Raw genomic sequence first — 12,942 nt, 5'->3', positions numbered from 1 at the left:
TTGATTATGATCATGATAATTAATGGTAAAAATATACCTATAGTACATTATTTTCAAAGAATAATAGTTTGCTAAATAAATTAGATCTGACAAACGAGCATCATTGACTTGAGGATATTCTAAAGACATGAGATTAAAATAGACTTTATTAAGAAGCTCGGTGCTTTCCTATGACCCATGTTTGAGACATACAAATAAATACATTAATTAAAACATATTAAACACGAGCTCAGAGAATTATGTTTTCATGCAGAGAAATAAGATTTGTATAAATAAAAAGATCATCAGAGCAGTGATAATACCTCCGCGGCGGCTAAAATATTGACAAAGAAGATCACCAAAGAATTGACTCAAACACGCACAAATAATGATGAGAAGATGCCGTAACTTTTCATGATGATTATCGAGCAGGTGAAGAAAATCAGTTTCAGCAAATAAATATTAGAAACAAAATGAGTTGAATTAAACACAGATTTAATCGCCAAAATTTTTGAATGATTTAGTTATTATTTGAGTTTACAGAACTTACAGAATTATTAGCGGTGAAACCATGAAAAACAAACAGCCGCTATTTGAGAAATGAAGTCTGACTCGAGGACATCAGAGGAAGATGGGAACACCACCAGATCCAGGGAGGCACCCACTCGAGGACCGGACCAGAGACAGAGTTTACTGAGCAGATGTTATGGGCGGAACTGCCATTGCCAGCAAATATAAATGACCAAGACTGCCACAAATCCGCTCGCCATCATCTTCTGTTCTGCCAGATGCTCTCAGCGTGACCGCCATACCGGAATTTCTCCTTCCTTCCACTCCACCTCCGGTAATAACATCCAGTTGACTTTGACGATCTGCCCATTCCAGTGAATCACCTGTGCAGATTACCGACTGTTGTTCACCATTAATGCCATTTGCCTTCAGATAATAAACAGTTGCGGTGTTAATGGTTTGATCCGAGCGATACCGGACATTTAAGAACCAGGCCCGAATCGGTTCTGTTGATAGTAAAACGCCCACTTCAGTCGTACACCGTGGAGATGCTTGTCCACTTTCAGACGCCCTGCATATTTCCGACTTCTGAGAGTCGCCAAGTCACCTCCAAAGAGAGAGACTCTGATATTGATGCTGGATGAGTCTGATTCACCGATGCTGACGCAGGAGTGTAGCTGGGAAACCGTAGTTGTGTCCCTGTGCAGGAGAGCTTCTGCAGCTTCAGCGCCATCTTCAGCCTTCGATTCGACTCCATCTTCCTGAAGCTTCCTGACTCACTCATCACTTCAGCCGTTGGATCCGATCTGGCTGAAGCCGGCATCGAGTTTTTTCGCGAGATGATCAGAACAAATGAAGACGCCGCATCCCACGCTTCCCATCTCGAGCATGACGCGCTTCCACCCTGCTAGCAGCTTCACGCCTTTCCTCTGTCCTTGACTTCTGCGCGGATGTTAATGACCCGGCAGCCTTCTGCTTCTTAACCTTCATTGCAGCCAGAGACTGCCGGCTTCTTCTCAGTAAATATATTTCCAAAGGTGCTATTGACATGAAATGTTCACCAGATGTCGGTAACAGACCAAGTAATCCATACATACAAAGAAAACCAAACAAATAAGTTCAGAAATTAGGTGATGTGTAATCAAATGGAATGACACAGGGAAAAGTATTGAACACATGAAGAAAGGGAGGTGCAAAAAGGCATGGAAAGCCAAGACACCAGCTGAAATCTATCAGTAATTATGATGATGCCGTGGTGACGCCAACTCGGACTGTGAGGAATCTGGGTGTGACCCTGGACGACCAACTGTCGTTCTCAGCAAACATTGCATCGGTCACACGCTCCTGCAGACTCCTCCTCTACAACATCAGGAGGATTCTCCTCTTCCTCCCTGAGGAGACGGTGCAGGTGCTCTACAGGCTCTGGTCATCTCCCGCCTGGACTACTGCAACTCACTACTGGAGCCCCGGCGTCGGCCATCAGACCTCTGGAGCTCGTCCAGAAAGCTGCAGCTCGTCTGGTGTTCAATGACCCAAGTTCTCCCACACAACTTCCCTTCTCCGTTCTCTACACTGGCTCCCTGTAGGAGCATCCAGTTACAGACTCTGGTGCCTACAGGGCAGTGAGAGGAACAGCTCCTTCCTATCTCCAGGCCATGAAGCCCTACACCCCCCCGACCACTCCTCTCTGCTGCCTCGGGGCGACTGGTTGCCCCGTCGCTCAGAGGTCCCTGCGGCCGATCCACCCGGTCACAGCTTCTTTTCTGTCCTGGCCCCTCAGTGGAGGAATGAACTCCCCACTGACCTCAGGACAGCAGAGTCGCTGCCCATCTTTAACCTCACCTCTTCAAGAAGTACTACCTGATAAAGAAGTACTACCTGATAAAGAAGTACTACCTGATAAAGAAGTACTACCTGATAAAGAAGTACTACCCTGAGCCTTCCTCGTAGCACTTATTGTATTCGTATTAGTCTGTTGCAATTATTGTTTTCGTAGTAATCTGCCTCTGCACTATACTTTTGCTCTGGTTTATGCTCTTAGATGCTTGTTTAAGAAAGGAGATGCACTTATGACTTCTGGTGACTAGTAGTTCTCTTGAATACCTATGTTGAATACACTTCCTGTAAGTCGCTTTGGATAAAAGCGTCTGCTAAATGACTGTAATGTAATGTACTGTAATGTAATGTACTATAATGTACTGTACTGTAATGTACTGTACTGTAATGTAATGTAATGTGTCATTGCAGCCACCAGAGAGCAACAGTGGATATATGAATATATTTATTTATTTATATTTCATGTATACTTACAGTGAGATTTTCATTATAATGTACACATCAGCAGGCAGGAGAGTTTTATAACAGCACAGCTGTATCTATTAGTCCATCCATCAATTTGTCAATTGACAGAAAATGATGTGTTTTTTTTGTGTGAAACCATTGGATGGTTCTATATTTGACTGATTATATATACTTTTGATTAAAGGATTTTTTTTAGTGCAGGAGTTTGTCTTGTAACTGAGTATTTTTAAAGGATTTTTACTTTTGTAAAGACTCTGAATTCTTCCTCCAACACTGCATACAATAAACAACAAATAGAGAACCAGTAGAAAAAGACCTGTAGATTGAAGCAGCCTTTGTAGCCACCAGAGTGCAGTGGTGTAAAGGCAACAGCAGGAGGTATAGAGGATAATCAAAGCTTTAAAAAAATATATAACTAAACTACATTAAATTGTATCTTTGTCAACTGATCCTAGTTGAAAATATCAGCCCGACTTTAGGCTGTATTTCAAAACATCACTGATGTCGACTAAGATTTCCCAGAGTAATAGAACAAAACATTCAAATTGACCTCATCAAGTGTTTTCTATACCTTGCAAATACAGTATGGAGATAAACAGGTAATGTGAAATATACCGTGCTGAACAGATGTAATGGAATAACTGGCTTTATAAGTGTGATGTGCAGGGGGTGGACACAATAACAGAAAGTGACTGAAAGAGGATGACTTTGAGTTTAGATGTAGGAAGTACACGACAGAAGTACAGAGGGCCGGAAGAAGTCATTGTGTAATGGATTATATGTTTTCCTGATTAATTAAATGATTAATTATTATTTTTCCTCTTCCTTTCTAATTGTGTTTTGATCATGTTAAATCATTTTTTCTTTCATTCTTCTTTTTTCTTTAATATCTTTTATTTCTTCTTTGATTATCTTTTACGTTATAATCATTGTATTCTGTTATTTTATTTTTAATGTTGTAATATATTTTATTATATTAATCTTCACCATTGTTTTTATCCATCTTTTTTTTATTATTATTATTTGATTGTGTTTTTTTTCCTATGTAAATTTATTTTTCAATGTTTTATGTATTTAATTAGATTTTTGTTTTAATATTTTCCTCTCCATATTTATTTATAATTTTATTTTCTAATTTTATTCCATCGCATTTCTTCCATTAATCTATTTATAACGTGTTTTATTTCCTATTTTCTTTAATGATTTGTTTTCATGACTTCACCACTGACTGGGAGCTGAGTTCCCGGAACTTCGTTCCTCTGCATCATTTCCTGTCAGAACCGGATCACCCCTTACGTCACCGCTTCACTTGCACGTCCGCGGAGCAAAACAGTTCCCCCTCAAACACACATCTTTGCAGCGTTTTAAAGCAGAATGTTCATTCAAAAACGACTCATGCTGAAAGAACAAGTCTTTCACTGTTTTTTCACGTGTGGAGTTAGATCACCGCGTACTCACATTTGGTGTGAAGGTGGAGGTGTGTGTGCGGATGGAGACACGAGGCGGAGTATAAAGGTGTGCAGCGCTGCAGGCCGAGGTGAGTCACGCTGCAGAAGGCCAGCGCAGAGTCACGGTGAGTGCGTCCTCATGCATGGTTATAACTTATATAATATATTTATATAAGTTATATATATATATATATGTGATATATTCTATAGCATTATTTAATTATAACCACATAAAAACATACATTTACTGATTTGTCTGGTGTGACTGCTGTACCTGATCTTTCTGATTTTATTTTCAGTTTTTTTTTGTTGTAACTTTTTAAAAGCTGTGTATTTTTTTATTTTATCTTTACATTTTGTATGTTTTATATTTAAGATTTATTGTATTTGACCTGTTATTGCTACATATGCCTATCTGAGTCATATTTTATAACAGTTCATTGGACCACAAAGAAAAGAAACCAGTTTCTGTAATAGACAGCAAATCCTACATGTAAATAAACACATGACATTTAAGGAGAAGCACTTTAATAACACCATATATATATATATTTATTTATTTATTCTCTTTTTTTACACTACAACATACTTTCTTTTAACGTTTTCTTTTTTGTGTGGGTTATTTAAATACCAAATGAAAGAGTAACCTCCTGATGATGAAGACCAGTCTTTGAGTCACAAGTGATGAGCCACCACTTAAAGAATGTTAAAATGCCTCATTCTTAAATGGACACTTATGGATTTCCTTCTTTTTTTCATGTGGGAAAAGAAATGCATTTTTTTCCATTTTGCTATTCATAAATGCAGGTTTCTAAAATCCCCTCTTGTATTTGTGTAAACTTTCTGTCTTTTTTTCCATTTATTTCATATAATGAAGTGTTTGTTTTCTATTCAGCTTTGTTGAAGGAGGTTTTGTTGGTTCTACATTTTCTAAACCTTCATATTAAACTTCTACAACCATAACCTGGTGTTTTGTCTCCTCTCAGGCACCGTCATGCTGCAGGTGTTGCCCACGTCCAGCAGGAACTACGACTACGACTATGACACGGTCCAGCCCTACTTCTTCCTGGATGGCGAGGAGGAGGACTTCTACCCGCCGCCGCGCAGCCAGCTCCTCCCGGGTCCAGGTGAAGACATCTGGAAGAAGTTTGAGCTTCTGCCGACGCCCCCCCTCTCCCCCAGCCGGAGACCCTCCCCGTCCCACGCCCCCTCTCCGCCTCAGAACACCTGGAGGCGGTGTCCGACCTGCTGGATGAGGATGGCGACCCCTCCGCGGCCCTCCTCCAGTCCTTCGTCATCCAGGACTGCATGTGGAGCAGCAGCTTCGCCGCCGCCACCAAGCTGGAGAAGGCGGTGTCCGAGAGGCTGGCCTCGCTCCGGGCCCGTCGGGACTCCTCCACAGCCATCAGCACCAACGCCACGACGGAGGGAGCAGCTGGTCAGCAGGTGGGCAGCACTCAGGTGAACTCTGGGTACCTGCAGGACCTCCACACCGACCGGACGGACTGCATCGACCCCTCCGTGGTGTTTCCGTGCACCACGCCGAGCGAGAGGAGCACTGATGGAGCGGCGACAGAACTGTGTCTGGACTCGCCGCCGCTCAGCAGCAGTGACAGTGAATCAGGTGGGGGGCAGGCTTTTATTTTGAAAAGGATAACTGGGGTTTACTACGACCAAGCAGGCTTTTATTTTGAAAAGGATAACTGGGGTTTATTACAACCCTGCAGGCTTTTATTTTGAAAAGGATAACTGGGGTTTACTACAACCAAGCAGGCTTTTATTTTGAAAAGGATAACTGGGGTTTACTACGACCAAGCAGGCTTTTATTTTGAAAAGGATAACTGGGGTTTATTACAACCCTGCAGGCTTTTATTTTGAAAAGGATAACTGGGGTTTATTACAACCCAGCTGGCTTTTATTTTGAAAAGGATAACTCGGGTTTACTCCAACCCTGCAGGCTTTTATTTTGAAAGGGATAACTGGGGTTTATTACAACCCAGCTGGCTTTTATTTTGAAAAGGATAACTGGGGTTTATTACAACCCAGCTGGCTTTTATTTTGAAAAGGATAACTGGGGTTTATTACAACCCTGCAGGCTTTTATTTTGAAAAGCAGGCTTTTATTTTGAAAAGGATAACTGGGGTTTATTACAACCCAGCAGGCTTTTATTTTGAAAAGGATACTGGGGTTTGGGGTTTATTACAACCCAGCTGGCTTTTATTTTGAAAAGGATAACGGGTTTATTACAACCCAGTAGGCTTTTATTTTGAAAAGGATAACTGGGGTTTACTACAACCCAGCAGGCTTTTATTTTGAAAAGGATAACTCGGGTTTACTCCAACCCTGCAGGCTTTTATTTTGAAAAGGATAACAGGGCTTTTATTTTTAACTGGGGTTTATTACAACCAAGGCAGGTTTACTCCAACCCTGCAGGCTTTTATTTTGAAAAAGATAACTGGGGTTTATTACAACCCAGCAGGCTTTTATTTTGAAAAGGATAACTCGGGTTTACTCCAACCCTGCAGGCTTTTATTTTGAAAAAGATAACTGGGGTTTATTACAACCCAGCAGGCTTTTATTTTGAAAAGGATAACTGGGGTTTATTACAACCAAGCAGGCTTTTATTTTGAAAAGGATAACCCAGCTGGCTTTTATTTTGAAAAGGGGTTTATTACAACCCTGCAGGCTTTTATTTTGAAAAGGATAACTGGTGTTTAATACAACCCTGCAGGCTTTTATTTTGAAAAGGATAAACAGTGCACTGACTCCACTATGTTTTCTTTGTTTGTTCCCCAGAAGAAGAAGGTGAAGAAGAGGAGGTGGAGGAAGAAGAGGAAGTAGAAGAAGAGGAGATTGACGTGGTGACGGTGGACAAGCGGAGGCCGTCACGGCGGTCCGACCCCAGCATCAGACCGACGGCCCCCCCGCTGGTCCTCAAACGCTCTCACATCAACATCCAGCAGCACAGCTACGCCGCCCGGCAGCCGCCCGGGAAACGGCTGAAGCCGGAGAGCAGCCGCCCGGCGCCGAGGCAGAGCGGCGAGGACGACGTGGACAGACGCAGGACTCACAACGTGCTGGAGAGGCAGCGGAGGAACGAGCTGAAGAGGAGCTTCGCCGCTCTCAGGGATCAGATCCCGGCGGTGGCCGACAACGACAAAGCCGCCAAAGTGTCGATCCTGAAAGAGGCGACGGCGTTCGTCCTGGAGGTCGGAGAGGACGAGAGGAGGCTGCTGACGATGAAGGACGAGCTGAGGAAGAGGAGCAGAGAGCTCAAACACAGACTGAAGCAGCTGAGGACTTCACAATAACGCTGACTCAGTTTAATGTTGGATTATTGTTTTACGTCACGTTTTTACGGGTTAGCTGGGTTGAAACTAACATGTTTATAAAAAAAACATTTTTTATTTTGTGCAATAACGTAACCTGAACAGGAACTCAAAGGATCACAATCAGTCAAACTGTGTGTTTTATTTGTATTTATAACATTTTTACATCTTCTGCACATTTTAATTTAAAGCCGTTTTTGTTTTTTATCAAGTTTGGTTCAAAATTCAGATGTTGTATCAGGAGAAATAATATTATGTTCATCTCACTGACTAACTTTAACTCCCGGCTGGTAATGATCATAGTGATCAATAATTTAATATTATCTGGCAGTTTATTTAATCAATAAGCATGGTTCTGTTATTGTTTTATTTCATTTTTAAAACTGTTTATATTTATACCTCAGCCACTTCAAAATAAAAGCCCTTCAGACATCGGAGGTCCTGTTAGTCTGACAGACTGTGTCCGAGTCGTTTGTGTCTTCTCATAGAAATCACAACCACATTAATGAACGTTGAGCTCCAGTTGGTAAATATGAAGTCAAATGCCTCCACTTCCCAGAATGCCGCGGGAGAATTAACACATGAAAATAAATCTTTATCTGCTCAATCAGCAGTGTCACACCGAGGAGGTCAAAGGTTGACGCAGGCTGCTTTTCATTGTGTGTTCTCTACGAGTAAGTCGCTCCCTCTCCACCGCCACGAAGGATCCCTTATGCACCCTGAGGAGACAAGGAGAGAGGATGCTCGGTGAGGAAACACAGGTGTATCCTACAAGGACGTCTGGTATCCAGGAGTCAACCTCTGGTTCTGTAAAGTGAAGCCGAAATGAAGTGTCTTAAAGCTGCATTCTCTCTCCTGTCCACCAGGGGGCGACTCCTCTGGTTGTATAGAAGTCTATGAGAAAATGACTCTACTTCTCTCTTGATTTATTCCCTCAGTAAACATTGTAAACATGAGTTTATGGTCTCAATCTCTAGTTTCAAGTCTTCTTCAATACAGCATGATGTTCATTTAGTAAATGATGCTCCATTTAGAGTCAAACAGACCATAAAGCAGGGGATGCTTTAGGGCGGGTCTACACACTGATTGACAGGTCCACACCAGAGACGTATACGGCGTCTCTACGTCACTCCTCCTCAGTCCAAATATGGTCACTTCCTGTTCACTGGTTGCAAAAAAACCAAGATGGCGACGGCCACAATACTGAACTAAAGGCTTCCAAACGTCCACAAACCAACGAGAGACGTCATGACGACTTCATCAACTTCTATGGTTTTCACTAAATGATTTAAGTGTTTTTTTAAATTATAATAAAACCGTCTCATCACTTTTTTGAGGAGGTGTTAACTCCTTAAAATGAGAAACAGATCTCAGATCCGCTTGGTGGCTCCACAGAGTAAAACAGCGATTTCCATTATTAATAACTCATGATTTGCATAATGTTTATCTGATCATGATTTTCAGAAAACAGGGTTCCAATTAAAATAATACAGATTATTGATGGCAGGATGTTTGTTTGTATGTGTCCAGATGTGTTGCATAATCCAGGAAACAAAATGTGAACTGTGTTCATGTTATTTAGATTTCCTCTCTTTAGACTTACAATTTAAGTTTTCTGATTTTAACGTTGAATGTTTATAACCAGGTGGTTGTTTGCCAGTGACAGTAAATACTCCAAATAACCGTGATGAGTCAGAGGGTCGTCATTGAACACACCTGAGGACAAACAGCGAGGTCATGTGATGTTTTCAAGTTGATGAGCGCCACCTGAGACTTAATCAAGAGGAAACATGAGGCAGACTCTCTGGTTGTGTATTTCACCATCTTTATTAAACATAACTCAGTAGTTTCCTGTGAAGTTTATTTTGAAAAAATTGCACGTAACAAGTGAAAACTGACATGTTTTTCTGGATTTTTGTAGGAAAACACAGTAAAATGAACTTTTCTTAAGATATCATAGGGACCGTTGTTTGAGGATATATATTCTTCCTCTCCTTCTGTGCAATTATAGCTAGAATAGTTTTTCTGTCTGTACATGTAATATTTCAGTGATTGTGGATTGTTTTACTGTTTTTTATTGCTTATTTATAATACTTGTTTTTCATTTTATTTGATCTTGTTTTTCTTTTACTATGTCTCTTGTTTGCACTTTACCCTATGCTGCTGTAATCCTGTACATGTCCCCACTGCGGGACTAATAAAGGGTTATCTTATCTAATAAAGGATTATCTTATCTAATAAAGGGTTATCTTATCTAATAAAGGATTATCTTATCTAATAAAGGATTATCTTATCTAATAAAGGATTATCTTATCTAATAAAGGATTATCTTATCTAATAAAGGGTTATCTTATCTAATAAAGGATTATCTTATCTAATAAAGGGTTATCTTATCTAATAAAGGATTATCTTATCTAATAAAGGATTATCTTATCTAATAAAGGATTATCTTATCTAATAAAGGATTATCTTATCTTATCTTCTCTCCATTTATAGTTTTTATTTGTGACCTAAAGAATAACTGAAGCTGATCATGTTTAAAATAAAGCAGCAGCTTCGTTCCTCAAAACCTGATTTTTTTTTTGTGATAGTGTTTAGATATTTATAGCTGCCTCTATGAAAACTTTCTCAGTGTCAGAAACTCTGTACTCCCCCCGCCCATCCTGCTGAGCCCCCGTGGGATGCCATGATGGTATTCCCCCCCCATCACCCCCCATCACCTCCCCATCACCATCACCTCACCTCCCCCCCCACTCTCGTCTGCTGAGCGGAAACTGAGACTTTTCTGTCTGCAGACCACCGACAGAAGAAGCTGCCGACCACAACGCCACGCTGACTTTCCAGAGATGTAACAGTTATTTAACAAGAGATTTTCTGTTGTTGAGAGGAGAGAGTGATGGAAAACAAAACGTTTGTTCATACAGGAAGAAAAGGACTTTAAGTTCATAAAACACGATTTCTGTGAGATCATTTAAAGGTTGAACTTTGAAGAGAATCTGAAAATCATGAAATGTTAATAATAATTTTAGATTATTTCTTATTATATTTTCTGAAAGTGTCATATAAGGATCAGGAGAGTTCATTATTTATTGTATGATTATTGATAGATATTAGAAAGATACTTCCTTTAATTCAAGCCCTACAATGAAATATTTTGGTTCTACTGAGACAAAATAAGCAAAACATCAGACGTAGCATTCTGGGACAAAATTAAGTGAATTAAAAACTAGTAAAAAAAATGCAAAGCACACAATAAATGAAGGAAAACATAACATATATGTAGACAAAGCTTTGAAAACAAATTAGTATTAAATCTTTGACAAAATGATATCACAGTGCACTACAAAAACAAAGTACAAGAGAACGTATAGTACTTTATACAATAGTGTGGAATTGAACTTTTCACCTGTTTTTTGACTGATATTCATGTAAATAAAATCCTGCCTAAAAAGTAAAGAGATCATTTCTCCTGAATCACTCGAAGGCTTTTATTGTGAAATAAATGGAGGAAGCAACAACATGTCAAACAGGATCAGATCAAATAATAAAAACTGAAAGCACGTCTAACATAAAGGCCTGATTCTTCTGTACAAAATTCAGAACAACATGCAGTTGTGTCTCTGTCAGTGGGAGGAAGTCTGAGAGGAATTTCCCTCCGAGGCAGCAACAAAGAAGAACAAAACAACAAACATCTGTGGCCCAAAAAAAAAGAAAAAAGGAACGTGCTGTTAAAATTGGAAAATGTAAATGTGTCAGAGGTAGATGATTAAACCGTGAGTCACCGGTGTCTCCCCTACACTTCCCTCCACGCTCCAGAACACTGTTCAGCTTGTACGAGCACAGAGTTTCAACAAGACCACTTCTGCAGAAACACAAGTTTCTTAGATACTTGAACGCACCACTCATTTGGTATCAGGAGAGTTGAAAAGTCTTCAGGGGGAACTTCTCCTCTTCCAGAAGTTCTTTGTTTTAGAACAGTTTGGCTGCTTTAAAGGGTCCAGTGTGATTTAGTGACATCTAGTGGTGACGTTGCAGATTGCAGGCAACTGAAACTTCTCGGATTACTCCCAAACGCCTCAAATATCACTCAGCTTGGTCAGTGGCCAGTTTGTTGATTGGTTTTGTTGTCTAAACCTAACTGTTGCCTAAACCTAACCGTTGGTTTTGTTGTCTAAACCTAACTGTTGGTTTTGTTGCCTAAACCTAACTGTTGGTTTTGTTGCCTAAACCTAACCGTTGGTTTTGTTGCCTAAACCTAACTGTTGGTTTTGTTGTCTAAACCTAACCGTTGGTTTTGTTGCCTAAACCTAACCGTTGGTTTTGTTGTCTAAACCTAACCGTTGGTTTTGTTGCCTAAACCTAACCGTTGGTTTAGTTGCCTAAACCTAACTTGGTTTAGTTGCCTAAACCTAACTGTTGGTTTTGTTGCCTAAACCTAACTGTTGGTTTTGTTGTCTAAACCTAACCGTTGGTTTAGTTGCCTAAACCTAACTGTTGGTTTTGTTGCCTAAACCTAACTGTTGGTTTTGTTGTCTAAACCTAACTGTTGGTTTAGTTGTCTAAACCTAACTGTTGGTTTAGTTGCCTAAACCTAACTGTTGGTTTTGTTGTCTAAACCTAACTGTTGGTTTTGTTGTCTAAACCTAACTGTTGGTTTAGTTGCCTAAACCTAACTGTTGGTTTTGTTGCCTAAACCTAACTGTTGGTTTTGTTGTCTAAACCTAACTGTTGGTTTAGTTGTCTAAACCTAACTGTTGGTTTAGTTGCCTAAACCTAACTGTTGGTTTTGTTGCCTAAACCTAACTGTTGGTTTAGTTGCCTAAACCTAACTGTTGGTTTAGTTGTCTAAACCTAACTGTTGGTTTAGTTGCTTAAACCTAACTGTTGGTTTAGTTGCTTAAACCTAAGCCGTTTGGAAAATAATGTTGTCTTGCGGACAAAAAACCCACTTAATTAAGTAGAAATAACCTTTGTGAGTTTGTGCTCTGACTGTTCTGCATCACTGGAGATGTTTGTTTTTTCTATCATGACAGCAGTGAGGTGACTTTCAGAGAAAATGAAAGTCAGGTGAAATATTCATCAAGCAGCTAAAAATACTGCGTTATTTCCTGAACTTCAAACGCAGCACCTGGTGTTTTTCTAAGAAGTACAGCCGACCTTTAAGAGAATCTTCGTGCTGCGTTTGATGACATTCAGTTCATCATAAGACTTCTGAGCTGAAACAACAGACGTCAACTTTGTTTAACACAAAAACTTTGTCTTTGCATATGTGGGGGAAGTACTCTGATCCTTTACTGCAGTAAAAGTACTCATACCAAACTGTAGAAATACTATGTTACAGTAAAAGTACTCATACCAAACTGTAGAAATACTAT

General features: G+C 40.1%; 1 protein-coding gene across 1 annotated transcript; it reads left to right on the top strand.

Annotated features, from left to right (window-relative positions):
- Positions 1 to 4,292: 4,292 nt before the first annotated feature.
- LOC129088896 (transcriptional regulator Myc-like) lies at positions 4,293 to 8,016 on the top strand. Its single transcript, XM_054596152.1, is given in 4 exon segments — positions 4,293 to 4,363; positions 5,225 to 5,445; positions 5,448 to 5,862; positions 7,035 to 8,016. Coding segments are annotated over 3 exon segments (1,143 nt in total). The 5' UTR covers positions 4,293 to 4,363; positions 5,225 to 5,232; the 3' UTR covers positions 7,550 to 8,016.
- The last annotated feature ends 4,926 nt before the right edge of the window (positions 8,017 to 12,942 follow it).

The sequence above is a fragment of the Anoplopoma fimbria genome, chromosome 3, assembly GCF_027596085.1.
Source record: "Anoplopoma fimbria isolate UVic2021 breed Golden Eagle Sablefish chromosome 3, Afim_UVic_2022, whole genome shotgun sequence".
NCBI lineage: Eukaryota > Metazoa > Chordata > Actinopteri > Perciformes > Anoplopomatidae > Anoplopoma > Anoplopoma fimbria.
This window is presented reverse-complemented; position numbering and strand designations above follow the sequence as displayed.